This window comes from Anastrepha obliqua, chromosome 2, assembly GCF_027943255.1.
Source record: "Anastrepha obliqua isolate idAnaObli1 chromosome 2, idAnaObli1_1.0, whole genome shotgun sequence".
Classification (NCBI taxonomy): domain Eukaryota; kingdom Metazoa; phylum Arthropoda; class Insecta; order Diptera; family Tephritidae; genus Anastrepha; species Anastrepha obliqua.
The window spans coordinates 63,375,786-63,401,736 of NC_072893.1; the positions used below are offsets into that span (position 1 = coordinate 63,375,786).

Sequence of the window (25,951 nt, forward strand, 5' to 3'; positions counted from 1 at the left end):
AGGTTAGTACTAAAGACAGATTGTATCTTTTATTAGACAGACTGTATCTACATACAAAAAAAAGAAAAAAGAATCGTAGGTTATAAAAAAATGTACGCAACAACATAACGAAACTGAAAATTGATATCCGATCAAAGAGGAGAGCTACCAGCAAATCTTTTGATTTGGCGTATATGCACCGATATAGTCCTGCTTAGATAGGTGAAACTCATTATTGTCTCTTTTAATGGTACCTTGATTTTCTTTGCAAGAATCGCATTGGCCATTCCTGAAAATTGACAGAATATACGAAATTTTGACTTTATAGAAATAAAAACAAATCGTTAATTTTAGTTTCATTATTCATATATTATTATATCTCAATAAATCTTTATATATGTATACATATGTAAGTATTTATGTTGTTAGATTTATCTTCGTTCTCACTTAGTGATCTCTCGTACAAGCAGCACATACACCTACTCATAAACATCTGCACTTTTCTGACATTTAAGTAGCAGTCCCTATTTCAACAAAGCAAAATACTTGTAGTAACATAAATAAATACATATAGAAGATTTAACAGAATCGAATAAAGATTTATTTAAATTTGAGAATACTAATAGAGGGTGCTTGCCCTAAAGCACAATTTTATTGAAACAGTAGAAAAATTAAGTCAATTAATACTTAGCGCAAGTTGCATCCAGCACTTCTTATTTTCATAACAGTGCGAGCATCTTACAATTAGAAACAAAATAGGCCTTTGATGTTTTAAGTTTATACAATATAAAACCTTTTAACTTAGAGTTGTACAAAATACAAATTATATTTGCTCATCTAATGAATTACTAACGATTTTGCCTTTGACATTGCAGCTGAGGCTTTCAAACACAGTGGAGTGCTTATTCCTGTTTCTTTATATTAAGTTGCCATAGTTGTAGAATATCAATGAAGTCTTTTTAAATTAAATTATCGTTTAATTGCGAATGCGCATTTGATTTAAACATCATCGCTTTGATTCATTTTGAGCTCATTGAGTGTCGCATTAAAACGCGACCATTCATCACGTGATGGCTGCGCCAGGTGATCAGTGACATCGTAAACATACAGTTTGCCCGTATCGTCGCCGATGGTCACATGCAGACCTGACGGAGTCCACGAGACACGATTAAGTGCTGGCGCACCTTCAACCAAAACTGATGCTGTGGGTACTTCGGTATCCTGATTAAGATTCCACAAATCAAGGCGACCACTACCATCGACAGCAGCAAAAAGTGCAGGATGAATGGGCGACCATGCGACATCCATGACGTAATCAGAGTTATCTTCAAAGGAATACAGAGGTTTAGTGTCCTGAAATAAAACGGTATGGAAGTTATTGTTATTGAATAGTAAAAAAATAGCATATTTTTGTGACTCACCTTCAGAGACCACAACTTAATAGTCCAATCAATAGAGGAAGTTAAGAAAAGATGGCCAAAGTCAGGTGACGATTGATTGTAGTGTGTAGAGATTCCTGTTACTGGGCCCAAGTGCTTTTCGAAGACATCATTTACGCCAGTGCGTGAACCATGACGACAAGCTGGAGCGAAAAAATTGGAAGCGATTAATTCAAAATTTAGTAAAAAAATATTAATTTAAAAATTAAATTAAAATTTAATAAAAAAATTGAAGTATTAATTAAAAAATAAAAAAGAATTTTAAAATAAAAAAAATTATAACCATAAAACAAATAAAAAATAAAATTTAATACAATTATTTTTTTTAATAAATAACGAAAAGATAAAAAAAATTTAATCATATAAAAAAATTATAAACACCGCCAAATCAAATATTTGTCAAGTTGATTTTATTTTCCAGGTGAAATGTAAATAAAATGTAAAATTAAAAAAAAAAAAATTAAATTAATTATATCCTTTCTTTTTTTTAATAAATACAAATTTAATAAAAAACAAAAAATAAAAAAAAAATTAATATAAAAAAAATAAAAAAAATTTAATCAAATGAAAAAATTATAAACACCGCCAAATCAAATATTTGTCAAGTTGATTTTATTTTCCAGGTGAAATGTAAACAAAATGTAAAATTTAATAAAAAAAATTAAATTTAATTATATCCTTCTTTTTCTTTAATAAATACAAATTTAATAAAAAACAAAAAATAATAAAAATTTAATAAAAAAAAAATTAAAAAAATTTAATCAAATGAAAAAATGTAAACACCGCCAAATCAAATATTTGTCAAGTTGATTTTATTTTCCAGGTGAAATGTAAATAAAATGTAAAATTTAATAAAAAAAATAAAATTTAATAATATCCTTTCTTTTTTTTAATAAATACAAATTTAATAAAAAACAAAAATTAAAAAAAAAAAATGTAATAAAAAAAAATAAAAAAAATTTAATCAAATGAAAAAATTATAAACACCGCCAAATCAAATATTTGTCAAGTTGATTTTATTTTCCAGGTGAAATGTAAATAAAATGTAAAATTTAATAAAAAAAATAAAATTTAATTATATCCTTTATTTTTGTTTAATAAATACAAATTTAATAAAAAACAAAAATTAAAAAAAAAAATGTAATAAAAAAAAAAATAAAAAAAATTGTATCAAATGAAAAAATTATAAACACCGCCAAATCAAATATTTGTCAAGTTGATTTTATTTTCCAGGTGAAATGTGTGATGTGCGCCTCTGTTACTGTTAGGTTAGGCCAGGTTGAAGCAGTTGTCCATTGCAGGACACACTCAGGCTCTTGGCCCATTGTGATGCCGCGTGGGGCACTATCCCTTATCCCTCCTGAAACCAATGTGTACTATTCAGAAATTTCGCAAGATCCTTAATTTTGACAGAACCGAGGTCTTCTAATTCGTTAAAGACAGTGACACAGAAGGTGCGGGATCGTCTCTTCCTCGTCTAGACAACTTCTGCAGAAGTCATGTGTTTGCACACCCATTCTCTGGGTAAGTAAAGGCAAACTTTCGTGTGTATTTCTGTCCGTTCGGAGGTGACATACAACTTTAGGTATCTGCATTTGTTGAATAACATCAAGACGCACACCACAAATTTGAGAAGAAACTAAGCTAAACACGAAATAAATCATGGTAGGACGTGAATAGAAATTAAATTTTTTGTTATATTGGACTGGGGGCTGGTTTTTGTCCTATTTCAAACATTTCACGAAGCGACGGATGAATCTAAAGCGATTCCTCTTTCGATTCCGTTATTCAGAATTTTTTTAGTATAAACAGGGTGGCTCATCGACAGGTTTTCGTACAAATATGGTATTACAACATACAGTTTAATAGTTCTTAATGATTTTCGATTTGAACTTCATTCAGGGAACTGTTTCGGCCGATCCTGCAATAGCCTATCCTATAAACATAATGGTTTCGGGCTTTATGCCACGAGCCGATGGTTCACCCATATACTGGGTGCATACGGTAGTTGAGGACATGCATATATGTGACTATAACTTCCTGAAGTCATTATTTTTATTTTTGCTCTTTTTTACATAAGACATGGAGGACTGCAACTTAATTCAAGAACTGAAGAGGCATGCACTTATCGTAGATTTAGTATATGCAAATCACACCGACAAGTGCAAACGATCATAGACGAGGACCCTTCAAAAATCTATGAGGGCCCTTGAGAGGGAGCTTAATGTTTCTGAGGGTCTTATCCGTCGAGTTGGAGGAGTTCATTGCAGCTAATTAAAATTTAATTGCATAATTTTAGATAATTTTTTTCCTTGCTCACTCCACTCGGGGGCATAGGGCGTCGACAAGACTCAGTCTTGCGTTGGTTTCAATAATCTATTTTGCTTTCTGGCAAGGGTAGGTGATTAGCCTGCCATTACCAGTCCTAAATAGTGGGAATGCCCATCTGCCGTGGAACAACGCCTTCTACCTGTTTAGCGCGCCATCTGTGTTTCACATTTATCTGTCAGAAGGATCATCGCACAGTTGGGTCAGGACTTCGCTAAATTTTGGTGTGTCTGCGCTATTACCTTCCTCTTGCTGATGCCACTGATACAATGTGTAACTGCGTCTTTTTCTTTGTTTTTTGCTTGTTTTAGCAGTCCCAATGCGAGTAATGCGCTGACTTTTGTGCCGTAATAAGGATTGGAAGGATACGGTTTTTGGGGTTGAGGAATGATTTTTTTTTTAGAAACTAGAAAAGTAGATAAGTTTGGAAAAGTGCGAGGAGCGTGGTTTGCGTGGTATTCGCACCCAAAACGTCTGGGATGGCAAGCTAGTGCACTTACGCTAGACTACCGAGGCCGAGATATACAGGGTTGGCCATATTAAACTGACCCATTGAGTAACCCTATAACTTTTTACTGTAATATGAAATCTAAGGTTTACGTCAACAAGCCAAAGACACTAGGCGCACTTAAGGCCAATATCCGACGGGAAATAGCCGCCATATCGGCCGAGACGCTGGCCAAAACTATGGAAAACGCCGAAAAACGGGCACATTACGCTATACGAGCTAAGGGCGACCACTTGCGCGATATCATATTCAAAAAGTGATGTAAACGAATCTCCTTGAACTAAATTAAATGTTTTTCACAATGAAACACAAAAAAATGTATCTTTTTCCATATTTTTTTAATAATCACATGGGTCAGTTTAATATGGCCAACCCTGTATAATAAGTTAACGTTGTGTAAAAAATTAGTGAAGTTTCATAAAATTTTGTTCAAAATCAAAGCTAATTAGTTTTACTCTCAAGTTGTTCTCAAATGTCGTACGCACTCTGTTAGGTGTTAGGGTTAGTTCTACTTTACCGGAACGACCCGGATTTGTATGTGATTAAGGTGATGGGAGTTCCCCGCCGTTCAATTTCCAAACTCACTGCGGTGTTCACTGGTCATTTGGTGATCGGTAATCATGCGGAGGAGCTTGGACTTCCGTACAACCCCTATTGCAGCAGTTGTGGGGATCCAGCAGAGAAAGAGGCTGTTGAGCACTTTCTCTGCAAATTTCTGGCTCTGGTGGCTAGGCGCTTGAGATTCCTTATCGTGCCCTTTGGGGATGGTTTGAGGAAATTCTTCAGCCTAGACCCCTTTTCTCTCCTCCACCACATCAACAGCATTGGATGGCTGTGGATGGACGGCATGAAAGTGCTACTTGAAGTGTATTCTTGCTATCTAAAGTACCTACCTACCTAAGGGGACTGACATCTGAGCGGCATTCCGCAAAAATGCAAGGGCAGAGTTTTAAATCATTACAATAACAACAATTGTTTACGCGTTTTCACATTTTACAAACACTCGAGTCCGTCAAGCTTTTACAACATAATTGATTTAATAATGAGCTGTGGTGCTTGAAACTTTAAAATTGTTATTGCAGAAATAAATTGCGAGCCTTATAAATGCTATTTACTTATTTAAAATGAATAACTGTACAAAGCGCACATTGTTCCTTACCTGAGTAGACGTAACCATCCTCACTGCCCATCACCAAATTATTAATTTCATTCGCCGGAAAAGCCATACAAGTAACTGCAATCGATTTCGATGGACGCTGCTGTTGTAACTCCAAAGTGTCTTGAGGATGCGACAACATATCCAAACTCCAAGAGCACAATTTGCCATCCGAAGAGATCGAGATAACATTGTGAGCATTTTGTGAGCCAACCACCTGCAAACAATACACCGGGTGAGTGTGTGCAGCAGCGCTCAATGGTGTGCGTTGCATTGGTGTACGTTTTTGCACACGATTATCCCATAGCACAATTTGTCCCGAATATGTACCACCTAATATCAGATTAGGATTGAATTTAGCAAAACACGTCGACATGACGGCGCTTTGACAATGGAAAATATCTTCAGGCGTTTGCTTTTTAAATTTAGTATTCCAAACCATAACAACGCCATCGGGTTCGTTAGGACTCTCCTCGTTATTGTGATATGAAGCGGCCACCAATTCCGGAAAATGTGTAGACCAATCCATACAGGTGATGCAACGATTTTTCGACCAACGTTCATCGTAGAAAATGCGATTCAACGAGAGGCGAGCATGTGAGCGCTCATCATTGTTGTCTTCATTATCGCCAGCGCCAATATAATCCGTATAAATGTCAACATTCTCGGAGAGCGCACGTTCAACAACACGACCTGCGCGTAGCACAAAACGTTGGAAGTCCTCGGAAAGTATGATCATCTGTTTTTGCTCCTCCGAAAGTTCCTTAACTACAGAGAGAGAGAGAGAGAGAGAGATAGAAATAATATAAAAATGAAAATTGTAATATATTAAATGACCATTTCGTGTCAAAGGATTTGCACTCACTCTCTTTTTTCTCCTCCTGCTCCTTCTTTTGCTCCAATGGCGTGATGGCGGGTGCCACATCCTTGACCGTAGGCAAACCATGTGTCAAGTAGCCGGGTGGCAACTTCGAGGTGAAACCATGATCCAGATGTGGTAGAGAGCTCTCTTCGTCATCTCCTTGGGCATCAAATGCAAGCACTGTTTAAGGTATAAAACTAACACAGCTAGAGGAACATGACAATCGACAGAACAGGAACAATTCTACTTTCTTGGTTATTGATAGCAACACAATTCTGAATTGGCCTGGTTTCATTCGTTTAGACGCGACGTTTTATACAAAAAAGATTATAGTTGTTTTCTTTGTTTTTTTTCTTCTATGAATATTTTACAATTGGCTTTTCTGTACAGTATAAATGATTTTGCTTGGTTTTTTTTTTTTTTTGATTTTTGTGGAAGGGGGTTTAGCTGAACTATGTGCGAAAAAAAGCTGTGTGATGCAACAATTTCAGTGTGCGTTGTGTGTTATGAGTTATCAACATATTTATATATATACAAACTTTCCTTCATTCAAAGCAGCTGGAGATTTATTAACTAAAACAATGCGAGAGGTGAGCTTTTAAGTGCTTTAATAAGCCAGTACGCTGCGTCAGTTCAACATTTTTTCTCCTGATTGTAGTGAACATAGTTTGTTGCCGCACAGTGGTTCAAATGACGATTTTTACTTATCAAAATTATGCACGCGGAAAATCGGTAGCTTACAGCTGTTAAGGCTCGATAGAAAGGATCCTAACATCCAGAATTCTAAAAGGCAAGTCGATTTTTTTAGATCAATTACACTGCGTGACAGCGAAAATATAGTTTCTTTAGACATAACACATAGGTTGAAAAGTCTCGAGCCTAACACATAGGTTAGGTTTGGTTAACCCGTAAGATGTCAACGCTTTTAGCAAACCTACGCAGCGCAGGAGGATTTATTTTTGAGAAATCCTCCAGACCCTCAAACTGTGGGTCACATAGTTAGTTAGTCACATAACACATAAATAGCATTAGTTTTATTGCATTCACCTCTGTTACAGTTATGCACATAAAACTGTAGGTTTAGCCGAGTAGAAAAAAATGCATACTCGAAATTTTGGATTTACCATCAAAATCTGGATTTAGGTTCGAAAAATCCAACTTTTCATATATTTATAAAGTGGCGCAAAATTAAACATCCTATCTTGTTTTTGAATTAGTTTGCTTGTCTGTTTGTATGCTAGAGCTGCCTGATTCACAAGCGTCAAATATGATTGACGTACGATTAACTTGGTGCCACCTTGTACAAAAATTATTTTATGCTGTTAAATGTATATTTTTGAACTACACATACATACACTCGAGGACAATAAAATAGGCGTATGAATTTGAAATTTTTAGTTTGGGTTATTTTACTGCTATTTATTTAGTGTTCATTAATTTTCTATAAAAGTTGTATTCATTATGCAACGAAAACCATATAAAACTTTATCCTAAACTTTGGGAAACAATTCTGCAAATTATACGAAAATTTTAACTTCTTTTAAATTTTTGAAATTTTAATCAGAATTTTTTTGTATACACTTTTATAGCCCATTCAATTCTAAAGGGTGGTTAAATTTCAAGGGCCGATGTTGAATGTGAACCACACCCAAACGTCAAGTTTTTTTCTGCATTTCATTCGACATTTTTCAATTTCAAACATGGAAAGATACACAATCGAACAACGTGTTAAAGTTATTCAGGCAACAGTGGCATGTGAATGACCAATTTTCGAAGAAAATCATCTTCAGTGATGAAGCACATTTTCACTTCAGTAGATTCGTTAATAAGCAGAATTGCCGCATTTGGGCGAATGATAATCCAAGAGTGATTGCCGAAAAACCAATGCACCCACAAAGAGTGACTGTTTGGCGCGGTTTATAGGCCGGCGGCATCATTGGGCCGTATTTTTTCCAAAATGAGGCCGGTCAAGCAGTTACTGTGAATAGTGTTCGCTATCGTGAGATGATAACGAACTTTTGATGGCCCGAATTGGAAGATATGGATGTGGACGATATGTGGATTCAACAACGAAACAATGGCTCTTTTGCGCGAAAAATTTTATGGCTGAATAATCTCACGTCGCGGCGATGTCAATTGGCAGCCAAGATCATGTGATTTGACACCGTTGAGAAAGAAAAGGTGCACGTCGATAAGCCAGCAACAATTCAAGAGCTAAAGGATGAAATAATTCGGGACATTTACGGCATAGAACCTCAATTATGCCTCAGCGTCATCGAAAATTTGGACCATCGGATGGAGGTGTGCCGCCGAAGTCGCGGCAGCCATTTGGCCGATATTTTGTTGCATGCGTAATTGAGCCTTACCAATATTATCATAATAAAGAGAAATGATAATAATTTCCTAAAAAAATTATATTTTATTCAAAATGAACACCGGGCCTTGAAACTTAACCACCCTTTAGTAAAAAAAAATCGAAGTGTACTACAAAAGATCGGTGAATTTTGAGAATTTTTTTGGTGACGCTGCTGGCCATTTCCTTCCATATAAAAAAATTGACGAACATACTTTGAAAAAAAAAAAAAAAAAAAAAAAAATGGCTTAAAAATCAACGGTATTTCGTAGCCACATGCAACTTGTACTTATTAGACTGAAATTGCATGGGCTAGAAAATTGCATACCAAAAAATATGCAAAAAAATAGTTTCATAGTTTTTGCACAAAGTTTAAACAAATTTTTATATGGTTTTTGGGGTACATGCTACAGTTAAATTTTTATAAAAAATTAATAAACACTAAAAAAACCACAGTAAAATAGCCAAAACTGGTCAAAATGTCACACACCTATTTTACTCGTATTGTCCAAGAGTGTACAACTTCCAAAACGCGTACATGTAAAAATTGGCTTTTCGACGCCAACTTCGGATTTTGAGCATCAATTAAAAATTCTGAGTGTGCAGTTCCTTTTTACTTCACTTGCAGGCTTAGTAAATATGCACAAACCTGGGAAAAAGTACGTAAACAATTTTTTTGTCACAATGTTATTGTTGTTGATTCGGTGGACACGAACAAATTTATTAATATTCAACGAATTTCGGCAGCGGCAACAGTGAATGCAAGATGGTGGGTGTAACGGCGTAGCGTGCAGGGTTAAAGAAAATCATAAACACAACTAAAAATATAAAGCTTGCAAATATGTAAGTATGTTAATAATAATATGTAGTGGTGCAGTGAATGAGTGATTAGCGCCGTGAAGTAGGCAAAGGTATTTATATACAATTATTTGCATAACCCTCTGAGTACTTTATAACATCAAGATTTCGTTTTTTTTGCAAAGGTATGCCAGTTTTTCATGTTGTTCTTTTTTTTATTTCACTTATATTTGAGTATTTATTTACCTTCTCTCACTGTGGAAATTTCATGAAAATACTTTTTTAGTACAGGAATTTTTAATCGATTTGTAAATATAGAAACAGTAAAGAAACGAAAAAGAATTTTCTCAAATAAAGAAAATAAGAAACATTTTTTGGATTTTGAAAATTAAAAAAAAAAATTTAATTAATTAAAAAAATTTTTTTTTTTAATTTTTAATTTTTTTTTTAAATACATATATAAAAAAATGTAAATGTAGAGTTAACTACAATAAAGTTGTAGGTGTGCAGTATGCAACTTTTTTGCTTTCTTTTGCATGTTAGCGACATTTTAAATAATTTTTTTCTTTTTTAATATTCTAATTTTCGCCATTCAGTGTGAAAGTTTCACGTTTCCAGTAAAATTTTTTTGGATTTTTAATAAAGAAACTTAAGTCGACTTAGCACTTTATATTTGTTAAGCGCTAAATTAATGGTTTTTAATGCACAAACTATTAGTTCGGGGAAAAAGAAATCTATTATCCATTATATTCGCGGTAGATGGCTGTAGTGATCGATATCTCGTAAAGTATCGATCAAACAATTTCAAGTTTATGCTTGTTGTTAAGTGACATTTCACACTAAAAATTTTGTTTGCTGTTTTTTGTTTGCTGCATTCAGTTGTGAGTTATGGGGCGTTAACAATGGAGGCCAGCAAAGAGAAAATTCGGTACATTTACAATTTTTCTTTGATAAAGGCAAAAATGCAAGCTTAGCCGCTGAAATTGTAAATGGTGTTTATGATGCCGGTGCCGATACTTAAGAGCTAATTACGTTCAATTTTGGTTTCGTCGATTTCGTTCAGGCATTTTTGATGTTAAAGAAAATATCGATAAAATTACAGAAATATTTGAATTTGATCGGCAGGTTAGTAGTCGTAACATCGCCCAGAAGCTAAAGATCGACCATAAAACAGTTTTAAACCATTTGCGCAAAAATAATGGATTTTTTTTCGCCCCAAACTAATATTTGTCATTCATTGCTGTGGCTTATCTGGCTCGTCTTAATCCTTTTAAAACAAATTTTTTTTTTTTTTTTGGTTTTGACTTCAATTTGTTTTTCACTTGTCATCGTATTATATTTGTGTTTACACAAAGTTTCGAGTCGCCACGCTCGTTTGGGCAAACAAATTGATGACAAATGAATATTTAATTTGACATTTGTTGAAAACTGTTTTACTTATTTACACATTTCTCATTTTTGTTATAATAATTATTAGAAAAAATGCATATTCAAAACCGGTTTGTTGCATTCTGAAAAAAAAAATTGTCTGCATCTTTTTTTTTAAATTTTGCCTGTTATTTGGTCGCTCTTTTTTGTGCTTATCGGTATCATTACGCTTTTCGACAACGTTGTGCTCGAATGGGTTAATAATTGTTGCATTAAAACATAAAATCTTTCTCGACCAGAAATTAATCGTCTAATGTGAATGAAAACTAATTTCAAATAAGTTACATATTTTGTTAAAAATCCACATAAAAAAATTATTCGAATAAAAAAAAAAATCTATGCATTTTTGCAGATGATGCGCCCAACTCTACTGAGCAAAAGTGCAAAAAAAATTTCATAATACACATTTTGGTTACTTTGTAATAGTGTGTCTTAGGTGTTATCAGGGTGCGCTTTGGGTGTAAGATTTTAGTTTGCGCAAAAAATGCAATGGTATTAGAAACACTGTATAAAATATTAATTTCTAGTGAATTTTACTATTAATTTTGCAATTGCTATACAACCAATTAAACTTAATATAAAAAATAAAAATAATAGTTTATATTGTCAAATGTATGTATGTATGTATGCATATATTTCAACAACTTGGCTAAACTATTATTATGAAAATGAATTATCAAAACAAAAAAAAAATTATACACAGCAAATGTTTGCTTATTGCACATTTAATTATAATCAATAATGTACAAAAGAGCCAATTAACATAATTGTAACAGATTGTATTTGAGAATTTATAAAAGAAATGCTTATTTATTTATACTCATTTAAAATAAAATTATTTATCTTAACATATTCACGTTTCTCCACCCAATTTATATTTCAAATATCTGTATTGTATATCCTTAAAAGAGTTCGGTATGCCATTAAGAAATATAATTTGTAGATATATGCATGTGTATGTGTAAATAATGCAGTGCATTCCTTGGTTCTGGATTGGTTGAAAGTGGAGGAAAACCAAAGCAAGCGTTTCTAGAGACAAAGTTTTTGTTTTATATTAATTTGCTTTACAATTCAGTGAGTGTGAAGCGCAATGAATCACCAAAGTATATAGAATGAAGTTACATATGTAACTACACATAGGTATGTTTGTATGCCGGTTAAACGTGTGTTTGCGTTTGCATGTATTCACAGCACCAAATGAAAGAAAATTAAAAAATTAAAAGTATGAGAATTTTAAGACTCTTCATTTTATATAATGAAAGCTGGTATTAGGTAAGAAGCTTACACCTGAAACAATGTATGCCGCGTGATTATGATTTTTTCTTTAGCCCAAAATTTGCTCTCCTCTATATATGTACATACATATGAAAATTATTAAAATTAGTCTTAAAGCAATTAGAAAAGCTACCAATACTAGCACTGCCTAAAGGTTATGTAATTAATTACCAATGGCCAACTATTCGATTTCAAATAGGAAAATAATAGAAGAAAAAAAATAGACTGTTTGAATTGAAGTGTTAAATATAAAAGAATATTGGAAGATACTTATAGTCTTCACAAAGAGCACATTTAATTTTTGCTTATTTAAAGTTTTTATTATTCATTCACAAAGGAAGTTGTCTTATTTGAGTAAATTGAAATCAGCTACCCGCAAATTATATATGTATGTAAGTATATACATACATATATAACCCCAGGTGTTTGGCTAGGCTCCTCCTCTAAATTACGATGAGCGTCTAGATGTTTTTCCGCAAAAGGAGGGACCTAAAACTTAACGCCGCCTCCGAGCGGTAGATGATTTATTATGAGAAGCTTGGCAGAAATATACTCGAGGGTTTGCCATTGTCTGCCGAGAGGCCGCCGCTATCAGAAACCACTTTTTCTATTTGTAGCATGCCAATACTGGGTTTCAAACCCGAACCTTACCGAATGGTAGTCACGCTTCGACGATTCGGCTACGGCAGCCGCAAATTATTTTATTGTATGTAAAAATTGTTCCAATAAAAATTGGGGAATTTCCTCTCAAAAAGATATTTCACTTTGCTCTCAGTTTCCCCTTTTTTCCAAGTTTGGGAAATTCTCATTTAATGTTCGGCAGGTTAACAAACAATTGTTCAAACTTGTACAAACCTCGCGTGAAACGAAGCATTTTTTCACTTGCTCCCCTCAAACCAACTCATCTAACAGCACATTCAATATGTCCTAAGCCTGGTAATTCACGAACCTACCGTAAGATGATATGAACAGGAAAGGCAACTGACATGTTAACCGAACAACTAGGCATGATTTGGCAAGTGTATGAATCAGACTTGCGGAGGGCTCATGGAAGAAACTTTCGAATAGTATGAAAATTAGTAGTCTATTTCCGGTGAGCCTTAACTACAGTTTACGCTGAGCAGCTGTTAAATATCACATTTGAATTACAAAATTTCCATGCAATTCCATGAAGTTAACAGAAAATGTTATTTTAACAGGGATACTCCTATTACAAATGTAAACAGTTTTTATAGGACGCTTTCAGGCGCGCGCCATGCTGCATAAACAAAAGAAACACCACTTCTAAAGTCTTGTGTGGCCAATTTTTTTTAATGGAAATTAATTTTCTTTTATGCTAAGGCATATATTTTCTTTAATAAACAACAAATGCTTAGGAGCATTATTAGTAAGCTAAAAATTAACACCATTAACATAAAAATGTACACGGATCTGGTAGCTGTCTGTAATCAACAAACTGCAAATGTGAACCAAATGTAAACTCTTGATATTTCGTTTCCACGACAGTCGGTTCTACGTTACCGAAACGACCCGGATTTATATCCGGCCAAGGACTGTCACTCCAGCAGCATTCCCCGTATGTACATAAGTATGGGGAATGTTTATGCTGCTACAACAACAACTTCATATTTCAGAAACTTAACAGAGCTCTCGATAGCAGTTAAGTTCTTGACGGAAATAGGTTATACCAGAGAATGTTAACGATCATCTTAACAGTTTACTGCACTCTTTCGATTTCAAGTTAGAATGAGCTTATTGAAAGCCCTTATTTAATGTATATACAAAGTCAAACACAATAGCGGTGCGTGTTAATGACAGAAGCAAAGCGTTTTAAGCAATTTAATTTATGGTGAATAATAAGTAAACATTTAAATTTAAAAAAACTTCCCTATAATCCTTAAATATATTTATATTACAAACCGACTGCATGCCTTAATTTAAAGATATTTCTGAAAAATGTTTACGTGTTGAGTTGAGCCGCAGTTATTTAGTTAAGTTCACAAGCTCTATATAATTTTATAAATTATTTCAATAAATTTATTTTTATTTTAATCAATATTGCTTTTCTACATATTTTCACCATTAATTCTCATCGTTTTAATTGCTTTCTCTTCATAAGCTCGTAAGTATTAAAAGTTAATATGCGTTAATGTATTGTGACTGTATTAATATTTTAAAATATGACAAGAATATTTTTTGTGGGTTAATGATACATATACAGAATGCGGCTAATAGTAGAGGTATAAAAACAAGGTGAAGGATTGTTTGGGGATGGGACATATAAGGAGTATTGGATTACACAATTATACAAATATTTCTCAGAAGCAGTTAACATATAATAAGGCAAGTAGTTATTGCCTTTTTTGCTTTTTTTTTTGTTTTTTTTTTTTTTGCAACTTAGCCACCTTAAACCTTATACAAATATATATTTGATAACGCGAAATCGGACATTTACAATTTCAAAGCATAGTTTGCGGTTATACGAAAACTGTTATTTTCTTTTTATTACGATAGAGCTTTTTCAAGTTTTTACTGTTTTTATTTTTATTTTATAGAGAATTTGTCACGTTCCTATTTTGCTTCATGTCGATTCCGCTACTGTCATAAAATATTGGAGCAGATGTTACCTACCTGTGAACTCATCCTCCCACTCTAAACCCGGATTTAGATTGTATTCGTCTTGAAAAATATACAGAATAAAGATGATTGAAGTAAATTTTTTGATATTTTTCAATTTAATTTGCATTTTAGTCGGTTTTAAAGAACATTTCAATATGTCGAAATGCAAATTAAGCAAATTATGATTGCCCCAAATTCATAGGAGACACAACAACTGATACAATATTTTAATTGTGAAAAATATGTATGTATGTTTTTGTATATTTATGCATAAAACACTGAATTAAATATTTTGAAGCAAAGAGAACGTGTTGATCGTCCGCTAACTAATAAAATATCGCTTACTAATTGAGGGGAATAAGCAATTTTAAAATATTTAACTCAAATATTGTATGTGAAGATTACGAAAATAGCATGCATAAATTTGTTTTGCATTTTGGAAAAAAAATCAATTCTTTATATTATGTACACCTATGATTAAATGCACACAGAAACAATTAATGTTCATCGCCGTTGAAGCAAATGTTAACATTTTTGTTTATGATGAACAGATTTATTTATTACATGATTGGAGTTTGAGGGGAAATATCTATAATAATGAACTAAAAAGCTGTATTTGCCGTAATGTTGTCTGCCAAATTATTATTGTTGGTTTTGTTGGTATATATAATAGTATGTATGAATTACTTTTTGAAATTGAATGCATTTCCGATTACTAATTGAAAATTAATAAAAAAAATCAATATCTACTAGGTTACTTTTCCAACTTATAAACAACGAATATTTTGTCGATTTACCAAATCGAAATAATAAAATGGGTGGAGAAAAAAATTATAATGTGAATCGATTATACAGGCGAAAACTTAAAAATAAGTATGTTTCAACTGGACAGATGACCCATAAATGGCCTTTCCATTTGCACAGAAGATTAAAAAAAAAAACGAAACAAAAATTATTTAGCTATAACTACTAACTACTTAATAATTCACGTTAAAGGAAAAAAATTTCTTTGTTACATGAAAGAAAGATATAATAAGAGTAAGTGAATAGATATGTATATATTTTCAGTATATAAAATACAACTAAAATTAATAAAAATATAACTACACACTCAAAAAACGCACACATACAAAGATCGAACACACTGGACTATACATACAATACAATTTCTGCCTCGTAAAAAGTATTGATAAACGAAACGTAACTCACCATAATAATCCGTAGCATGAGCTAAAATCAAAATAAAAGAGTAGTTAGGTTTGTTATTAGACGAATAGTTCACAGTAGAAAGTTACACATAATAGTTAAATTAAAACATAAAAATAAATTAGAAAGGTAAAAAGCCGCTGAAATTTGAAATGCGAAACGAACAGACGTTCAACGTAAAAACTTAAAAACAGGGGATAACCGTGAAGGAGAAACTTTAAAATATAAAAAAGTGGGAAATAGCTGGCCATAGTTTCAAGTGCACTCAATTCGAAGTAGTTAGCCATGGTGCATGTAAGAAATAAAATATTTTTAAAGCAATTTCGCAAATGATTTATATGTATGTATATATATTTTTCGTTTTTCTTTTTTCTTTTTATTTTTATTTTGCTGAAATAATAAATACCAGTACCTTTGCGTGGTCTCCACCAATCCTCCATGTATCCTGATAGAGGTGAGGAGTGGCAAGAAAGAACTGTATTTGTTATTTTATTTCACTATGATTTTCTTTTAAGATTCTTCATACAAGTAATTTGTGGGGGTAACTCAATAATTTCTGGTTAGTTAGTTGCATGAAAATGTGGGTGTGTATGTATGTATAAGGCACTGGGCTTTATATCAAAGTGCATGCGAACAAGATATATGCAATATTATTTTATATAATTATTTAACACAATCACGCATTCTCATTCGTATGTAAGTATGTGTAATTATTTTATGAAATCAAATTTTTATATATGTATGTATATTTGTAAGCGCATGTAGCAAGATCTAGCATTAATTGTTGCAATGCAATTGGGTGAAGCTTGCGCCAAGTCAAGCGCACAGGTGAATCGAAAGGTGCAAAAGAGTTTATTTCTATTTCTATTCTTATTCTTTATTTCATTTTTTTTCATTTCTTCTTATTTTCTATGCATCATCAAAGTTTCTATTCAAAATCAAACATTAAATTTATTTTCATTTTTAAAAGGAACTGCTTGGACGAATATTATAGCTGTTCTGAGAAATAAAGTCTTTTGCACTCACACAATATATTTTGGATAATAGCTTTTTGTATCTAAAAGTTACTTATTAAATTTGTTCTAGTATGCAACTAAACTTTTGGAATATACGTTATTTTAGAATAATCAACACTTTAACTAATATACATATGTATAATGATATTAACCAATAAAGCACAAAACAACAACAAATTGTATATTTATAGTACCCACCATCACGTTCGTGCCCTCCAGTACTAGTAGTTTGTGTTTGTTTTGAGTATACCATCGTTTCTTTAGGTGGAATGTTGGTTGCCTGCACGTTGTACACGCTTAAGTTTAGGGGCTGCTTCTTACCACCTCTGGTGTATAAATAATTGATTTATTAATAAATTACTTACAACTCTTTTTAATCATTTATTTTATGCTTCAAATGAAACTAACCCGACACCATTCATATTTGCTTGCAGACTGGCATCTGGTGTTTGAGTGTTGGAGTTGTCCGACGTGAGTGAATTTACAGATGATAATGAAGATAATACCTCTGATACGGGCGCAACTCCCAATGAAGACAACATCTCATCTAAATCTCTAAAGCCGATAAACATACACGTATAAATATAATTCCAAAAATGCCGATTAATTTAACTCACTTCCTTTGATCCTTGTCGATGCCAACCCCTCCACCGATACGTCCAGCAGCCTCTTCCATGTCCTTCATCTCTTTTTCACGCCTACGACGATCCTTCTCTTCGCGAAGAGCTGCCAATTTGGCTTTTTTACGTTCCAGTTCAGCTTTGCGATCCATGCTGGAGATGGTGGCTTTTGCAGTTTTCAGTTAATACCAAAGTCGTTTATTTATTGTATCTGTTGAGAGTTTAAGAAGGGTGTAATTATTATAAATATTGCGATATTTAAGCAAACAAAAAATGCAAATAAGCGCTGATGATGTCATATAAAAGTTGCATAAATTAGCTTGTGCCATATTAGACAAAACAATTTATGCTACTTTTACTATATTTTTCAGTTGTGCGAAATTCGTTCAGAAGGGATTTACAAGAGTTTTGCGCATTTAAATATCAAAATATTTCAATTTTTATTTTCACTTCGGGCAAGGTTGGATAAATCACCGAAGTTGTACGACAGAACGAAAATCAATATTTTCATACACTTGCTTTAATTTTGCAGAGCCTACTGTTTAGCTACAAAAACAATATATATTTTTCTTAAAATGAAATATACCTACTTGTGACACTCTTGAAAATTTTTTATTAAATCAGCAATCTAAATAAATAATTTACGAATTTTCACTGAAAATAGTTTCCTGTCTTTCTCCGTCTGAAAATTACTCACTTTCTTGAGAGTTGCCAGCTCTGGCAAATTAAAATTACAGATGGCTTAGTGTTGAGAAACGATTACTATAAGCAGAGAGTTGTCACATAATTTAAGGGAGTATTTTCTCATATAATAAATGAAGTTCAATTAAATATAACAAATAATTAAGTAAAATACAGATCGATACCCCCAGATGCTAGTTGCTTAACTACTTAATTATTTATAATTATATTTCATATAAAAAAGTAAGATAAAATTTATATAGAAACAAAGAAGATGAAAATAAAATAATCTGAAATTAAATAAAATATGCCGGCATGTACCTATATAAAAAATTATTGTAGTCAGACTTTTCCGTTCTATTGCTGTAGTCTGCATGTGATTGTTTGTATGCATTATATTGTTTGTATGCATTATATATTTAGAAACTTGTCAGAGAGCTTCACTTTTTTTGCTTATTTTTACCTTTAGCGTTTCACAAACTTCACAAAAGTAATGGACACAACCGATGGGTTTTTCGAAAATTCCTGTCATAATATTTACAAAAATAATAAAATACAAGATCATGCAGAAATAAATTGTTGAGAGTATTTTTTCCAGTGGAGCAATTTGGATAAGCAGAAGTCACTTTTCCAATAACTTGTTTAAAATATTAGAATCTAGGTTACTACATTCATTAGAAGATAACTGAAAAGGGAATAGAAACAAAAAAGTAATTGGAAAAAAATTTATATAAAATTCTTAAATTACGTCAGCTTAACAAATAAGGCATTTATATTCACAACTATTCAAGTAGCGGCACCATTTGTTTTCTCTAAATCGCTGATTACCTATAATATGGGATGACTGTATGATCAATTTTGTATTGTTTATTTATTCCTTAATTACGGAAAAAATTCCTAAAAAAATCAAATGGAATTAAAAAAAAAAATTAAGTAAAAAACAAAGGGAAAGCAAGAATAACAATCGGTAAACTTTTTAAGTCTCAAGTTTTTTCTCTCTTAATTCGTGCTTGCATAGCACAATTTTGCAAAGACAACATCACATTGGTAGGTGCTCTAAAAATACTTTTATAATCTATCCTTCACTCAAATGTATGCCAAACAAATCGAAGTTAGAGCATGCAATTTGAAAGAAACACGGCGGTAGCTTAAGAGTAAACTGTCTTTAGAACTGTTTGGAACCCTGTGCTACGCAAACATTTTTCTCCTCTTTCACAGCGAATACGTATTTTCACTTTCCTTCGGAGCTTTCCGATGTGGCAATCTTTTCAGAATTGCCAAAACAATGTTATAAATGTGTATATATATTTTTAATAATTATAAAATATGACCTTTACTAGTTTATTCGGTATTGGGGAAATTTGACATAAACACAACACATGGCAAGTATGTCCGAATACCGAATTATTACATTATCGTACTCGGTGTGAATACCATAAATCGAAAACTCAAAACAAAAACGAATGTCAGTACAAAAGAAAGTACTCAAAACAGTCCGTTTTCTAATTGGAATATGGGAACTGGTTTTGCAATCAACACCAACTTCACGCTAATAAGAATATTGTGGACAAGACATGCGTGGAATGTGGAACGCCCAGTTATGTGGAAGGTGTTCATGCCGAAAGTTTGACAGATTTGTCCGTATTAGTAGAGAACGTTGTATTAGTTATATTGACGCCGTCGTGAAAAAACCTTTATTCGACGCGGTGTTTTAAAATTTGAGAAAATAGAAAAAAAAGTGGTTGGAAGAATTGAATAAAAAATATAAGTGTGGAAAAACTCAAAATACTATATGATATCGCTTACGGGCAAATCTGCAACACTTAAAATGTAATTGCAGCACAAATCCAAATTTGTATTTCGTTTTAAATTAACGTATATTATTAAAATCACTTCGAATGCATGGCGGTAGTGTAATTTGCAAAAACCAAATCAGAAGAAATAAATTTTAATTGGATAAAAAACAAGCTCTCCAATTCGTGTTACACCACCACAACAGCAGCAAAAGCAGTAGCAGTAGCAGCAATCACCGTCGTCATCGTCGACGTCGTACCTTGACGTGCAGCGCTGCGTCGGTGCTAATACTGCACGGGTGTTTTTCGCCCGTATTTATGTAGAAAGCGGGGGGTACGATTACCAATTTCTAGCGGAGTTGGTGTGCACGCTTAATCAAGTTCAGAAAGGTGCGAAAAGATACAATATTCACGAGCACTTATAAACAGATGGATAACTCATCGAATCGGCGGAAATGTTCTAATATTTACAACGTTGGCATGAAAAAGACCAATGAAGGAGTTAGATATACACTTTAGCGAGTAGTCGTCACCGTATAAAGTCCCATTTAAACGGACTTGAACCTATAGGCTTTTTTGTTTTTTAATATGTTCAACTACTTATTACTACTACTGCTTTTGCTCGCGCAGTCGTCGCCGCTGCTGCAATGACTGCCACTTGTATTTTTGCTTTTCTGTGTGTTAACATGTTGTTTTTGTTGCTGCCATTCATTGATTTTTCAACATTTCGTGCCGTGAAGGCACACTGCAGAAGCACACAAAACAACAAAGTGTATGTGCTTTAACTAACAATACAAAGAACATAAAACGCAAACTTGAAGTTGAAGACAAAGAGGAGATGAACATTTTCTGATTGGACGAAACGCATTTGGCCAAATTATGAAATGTTAAATCCCTTACAACTGCACAAATTCTGCCTGGACAGGTGTGCGACTACAAAGTGGAGGTGTGTTTGTGAGCCGGAAAAGTGCACAGTGCTTTGCTGCTTGGGTGCTTTGGTTTTAATTATTACATTTTTCAGGTTATAAATTTTGCGTAAACAACAAGAGAAATTTAGATAAAACTCTGCCAACAGCGTGACACGAACTTTTGAAAAGTGTAAAAACTGCAAATATATAAACCGTATAAGTTTGTGAGTTTTTATTAAAATTAAACATAATCCGAGTCAGTTAAAACAAAAACAAATATATGCCTTTAATACCACTAAAAAATCTGGTGAAGAACTTTTCTGTTTTTCTCCGCTTGCAATCAACGTGCACACCTTCCGCTTTCTCACCTTCACTATGTAAACACATACATACATGCATGTGTGCAAGTTGTAAGTGCTTGTCAACTACCTAAATGTTATACGGTTAAAAGCAAACAAAATAAAAAAGAGAGAAAAATACGATGTTTTAGTGACAGTTGAAAGATAATAATAATTAACCCTTTTGTGTAAAAAAGTAAATGATATACCTGTCTGGATATTGGGCTATAACTCAAAGTGTTGTTTTCACATGCATTTTCGTAGATAGAATTGTAAATTAAAAAAAAAATATATATTTTTTTTAAAATAAATAAATAACAAGTGGCAGAAAATGTGGCAAATCTTAGCCGTAAGTGGTTGCAAAATTTTAAATGGCTGAAATGTTAAAACAACTATTATTATTTGAATAAAAACACGTTTTTGGGAGCTGGTATAAATCATACATAAAACAAAAAACATACAATATTCTCAAATCAAGTAAATGATCTGCAGCTGACCGCCGTGCAATTGAAATATCACATAACTGTTATTAAGTTACATAATGTTGTTGTGCAATTCGTTTTACATACGTTTCGCAGTTTCCCTTTTTTGTTTTGACTGTTACACATATAACTAATAGTAATAAAGTGAATGTATATATATAAATATGTACTTATTTTATTCCCAGAAAATCCAAAAAACAATTTTCCAAAAACTAATCCATGTTCTGCTTTTGCTGGTAGAACGTCATATTGCGAAAAACCAAAATATCGAAAAAAATTGACTTCCGATTTTTCAATTTACTATGCATGCTTTGGTAAAAACAAATACACATTTTCTTCATTTGAGATAAATACTGTCAATAGATATCAATATAATTGTTTTACATAACATAAAGTGACGCTAGAATAACATATCAAGCGTGTCAGCTATGTATATTTGCCGGCTGAATAAAGCGCTGAAAGCTATCACGCTTGGAACGCTTTGTATGGAGTTCTAGTTCAGCGTGATAGATATTTCCCCTAATTATCTCTCCTTTTTGCATTATGGCACTCTTCCAGCAGCCGAGCCACGCGTAATTAAATGTGAAATGTTAAGTGTGAAATGTTTTCATAAAATTAATTCTGAAAATTTTTACTATTTATACAAAAAATGTGCAGTTCTTTAATTTCCTGCCTTTCTTGTTGCAGTTGTGCCACCTTTTTGAACTTTCGTTTTTCCATATTTTTCTAACAAAAAACTCATTTGAGCTCGCAAACTAATTGCAAATTCGATGGAACTTTTTTTTTAATAATTTTCAACTTAACGTGTTACATATGTACATACGTCCAGCAGCGTCAAAAATGCGCTAAAAGAAAAACTGTTTTTAGAAGGTATATATTTATAAAATAAATATAAAAAAGTTTAATACATTGTTTATTATTACTTAAACTTTATAAAAAAAAGTATTTTAATTTTTATTTACAAAAATTAGTGTATAAAAAATTACGTGACAATCACAATGAAAGAAAAGTTGCTCCACGGTCTGCATCATTTCTCCTTGAAATGTTGATGGATCTGTAAAAAGTAAAATAAATCTTCTTAAATAAAGTTGTAGTTATAGTCTGTCGAGCCGGATTTTTGAATTTCGAAAAATTTTGCAATTTACGGCAAAAAAAAAGTAATTATGATTATAAAATTTTTTAATAAAAATATCAAAAATCAAATCTATAGAGAGAACACTTTCGAATATTTAAAAAACAAATTATGTTTATATAATAACATTTTTTAATAAAAATATCAAATCCATAGAGAAAACACTTTCGAATATTTAAAAAACATACTGCATCAAAAAATATTAAAAATAATGTATTAGTTATCATGCAGACTGTGCCGAAAAAAGTAGTTTCGAGAAAAACGAGTTTGAAATTTGAGGTACAGGAGCGCGCGGACCGCTCTCTACCTAGTTAATTGGCTGTATAAGCTATATTATTGGGAATTTCTGCATGCAATGCAAATTTCACAGTATATTCTTAAGGTACTATACTTTCGAAATATAAAAATCGAGTTTTTGAACATTCTGGACGTATGTATGTATGTAATCACTTAACATAACGTATAAGAAGAAGAAAGAAAAAAGTTATTTAAATATAAATTCTGCAGACACAATTTTTTTCTATCGCAGTTTTATGTTAAATATACTATGTAATATAATATTGCATTTTTTAGCAAGGCAAGACTAAGTAAAACCGTTTCTCCTTTTTGACAATTTTATGTGGGTTACCATCTATGGTATATTGCAAGCCAATAAAATAATAAAAAATGTATACAAGCGCTACATACGCACACCTCTTGTGAAGCACTTTAATTAAATAACATTTTTTTAGGATAAATACTTTTTCTCGACATTTGCCAAGTGATTTGTGACCCAACATTAACAAATCTTTCATGCAATAATACTTATATGTTGGTTATTGTTTTAATGCCCAGTAAATCGCCGTAGCCGAATGGGTTGGTGCGTAACTACCATCGGAATTTACAGAGAGAACGTAGGCTCGAATCTCGGTGAAACACCAAAAATGAAGAAAAAGTTTTGTCTAATAGCGGTCGCCCCTCGACAGGCAATGGCAAACCTCCGAGTGTATTTCTGCCATGAAAGCGCTCCTCATAAAAATATCTGCCGTTCGGAGTCGGCTTGAAACTGTAGGTCCTTCCATTTGTGGAACAACACCAAGAAGTACACCACAAATAAGAGGAGGAGCTCGGCCAAACATCCAAAAAGGGTGAACGCGTCAATTATATATATATATTATATATAAATCGTCTAGTACGTGGCACGTTGACTTTGCACTATCAGTTTTTGCACAACAACTAATTTTGGGCAAACTTTATAAAGGTGGAAGCAAATTTATCGAAGCACACCGAACAATGCCATAAATAATTACACGGAAATTTTCACTAATTATAATAATTCCATTTTTTTCTGACAACTTTTTTTTTTTTTGTAATTTTGTTTTTTTAGTTTTTATTATTTTTTTTAATTTTTTTAATTTTTTTTTAAATTATTTTTATTTTTTATTGAATCATATATATTTATTTTTTTACTGAAGCATTAAAAATTTATTTACATTTCATGCTATTACACCTAATATAGTTAACATAACTAAAGAGTAATATTTTTTCAAAACATGAACATATAGTATTACAACAATAGGTAAATCACAAGATCCAATAGTTTGTTCCTTTTCAACTTTCTTGTATATATTGCTTCGTTCCATAGAGTGCAGTTTTGAAGTGACTGTAAATACTATAAATCCCGCTCAAATTACAAAACGCTAGGTTTTAAAGTGAGGTGAGTCACGAATCCAACGTCGAACGTACAAGTATAATGACATTATTCACTAACATAGACGCAGGACATAACCATACAATTTTTACAAAAAGTCTGCCCGTAGAGACAAAGCAGAAATCGCCTGTCCCTTCTAGTTAAAATGTATACAATATATTTATGAACAACAGCAGTAGCGGGATGAGAGCAGTACCAGGATGAGAAATGTACCTTGATAATCAAAGAAGCTGATTTAAGCGTTGTTGCTAAAAACTGGTTATGTCAGCTGACACGAGCTTACGTTGGTGAGTAACTGCACTGTTAGTTAGGAGTGTTGTTGTTGTTGTTGTAGCTGCATAAACATTCCCCGTGCATATACAAGAAATGCTGCTGAAGTGACAGTCCTTGGCCGGATATAAATCCGGGTCGTTCCGTTTACGTAGAACCGACTGTCGTGGGAACGCAGTTAGGAGTGTCAAACTATCCAGGGAACAATTTAATTGGGCCCCATATCTGATAGAATACAAGATTACGCAGATCGATGTGGAAAAATGAGCGTAACATTGCTGTGACTTAATAGTAGATTCGATGTCTAAAAGGATTAGAACAGCGTGCTGAAATAGTCAGCTTTTGTAAAAAAAAATGAAAAGCTATGTTAGGTTCATATAAACAGGAAAGAGAATAGAAAAATTATAAATAAAAAAGTTGTTCATAAAAAAACTAAAACTCTACAATAGCTCTTAAAAGCTGATTCTGCCGATTAGCGGCATCCCGATATGCAGACTTCCGCACTCTTTCACTCGTGGTTTAAAAAAATTTTTTTTTTGTTTTCAAAAAAAACACAATTGAAATCTATGCGCAGAACAGTTCTAAAACAGATTATTAGAAAAAAACTCTTTCGGCTGTCATTTGAGTCCCATTTGAATCAAATAGTCCATGCGTGGTGAAATAAGTTGAGGCAATTTATGTAGGGGCTTCCTGCTTTAGATATTCTTTCATACTAGTAAGCAGTCACACTTAATAACGACCATGCTCAATTCTGCAATAAATACCATACACATATTTGTTTAATTTTTTTTACATTCATAAATATAGAATTTTTATTTATTTATTGATTACTTATTACATTTATTACATATGTATTTACTTACATAAATATACAATAGGTTTATTTATAGTTTTATTATTCACACCGTAATCGGACATACATATGTATGTATACAGATGTGTATTATTCGTGATATTTGGCCTACTTTTTTTGTTTGTGATTTCCCCTTTGTTATCGTTGTGAAATGTTATACATAAGTAGGTAAATGCAACGGTGAAATGCACAAGCCGTACTCAGTCGGATTTCCTAC

General features: G+C 32.6%; 1 protein-coding gene across 11 annotated transcripts; it reads right to left on the reverse strand.

Moving 5' to 3' along the window:
- Window positions 1-327: 327 nt before the first annotated feature.
- LOC129238723 (cytoplasmic dynein 1 intermediate chain) lies at window positions 328-18,296 on the reverse strand. Of its 11 annotated transcripts, none has more exons than XM_054873865.1 (11): window positions 18,178-18,296; window positions 17,585-17,798; window positions 17,376-17,522; window positions 17,166-17,293; window positions 16,364-16,396; window positions 15,955-15,975; window positions 14,758-14,805; window positions 6,276-6,428; window positions 5,414-6,178; window positions 1,401-1,561; window positions 328-1,332 (listed from the first exon to the last, which is right to left on the reverse strand). In XM_054873865.1, the coding sequence occupies exons 2-11, from the start codon at window positions 17,737-17,739 to the stop codon at window positions 979-981; spliced, it is 1,965 nt and encodes a 654-aa protein (XP_054729840.1). In that variant the 5' UTR covers window positions 17,740-17,798; window positions 18,178-18,296; the 3' UTR covers window positions 328-978. The 11 variants fall into 11 exon arrangements, with proteins under 11 accessions (XP_054729840.1, XP_054729839.1, XP_054729837.1 ...); XM_054873864.1 differs by having other exon boundaries at window positions 6,276-6,431; XM_054873862.1 differs by having other exon boundaries at window positions 16,364-16,426.
- Between the last annotated feature and the right edge of the window lie 7,655 nt (window positions 18,297-25,951).

Bases quoted from the DNA above. Each gene is read 5' to 3' on its own strand.
- LOC129238723 (XM_054873861.1), bottom strand. From the start codon at position 17,739: ATGGATCGCAAAGCTGAACTGGAACGTAAAAAAGCCAAATTGGCAGCT. The intron at 17,294-17,375 runs GTTAGTTTCATT...TTTATACACCAG, and splicing joins GCAAATATGAATGGTGTCGG to AGGTGGTAAGAAGCAGCCCC. The intron at 6,179-6,275 runs GTGAGTGCAAAT...CTCTCTCTGTAG, and splicing joins GCAGGAGGAGAAAAAAGAGA to TTAAGGAACTTTCGGAGGAG.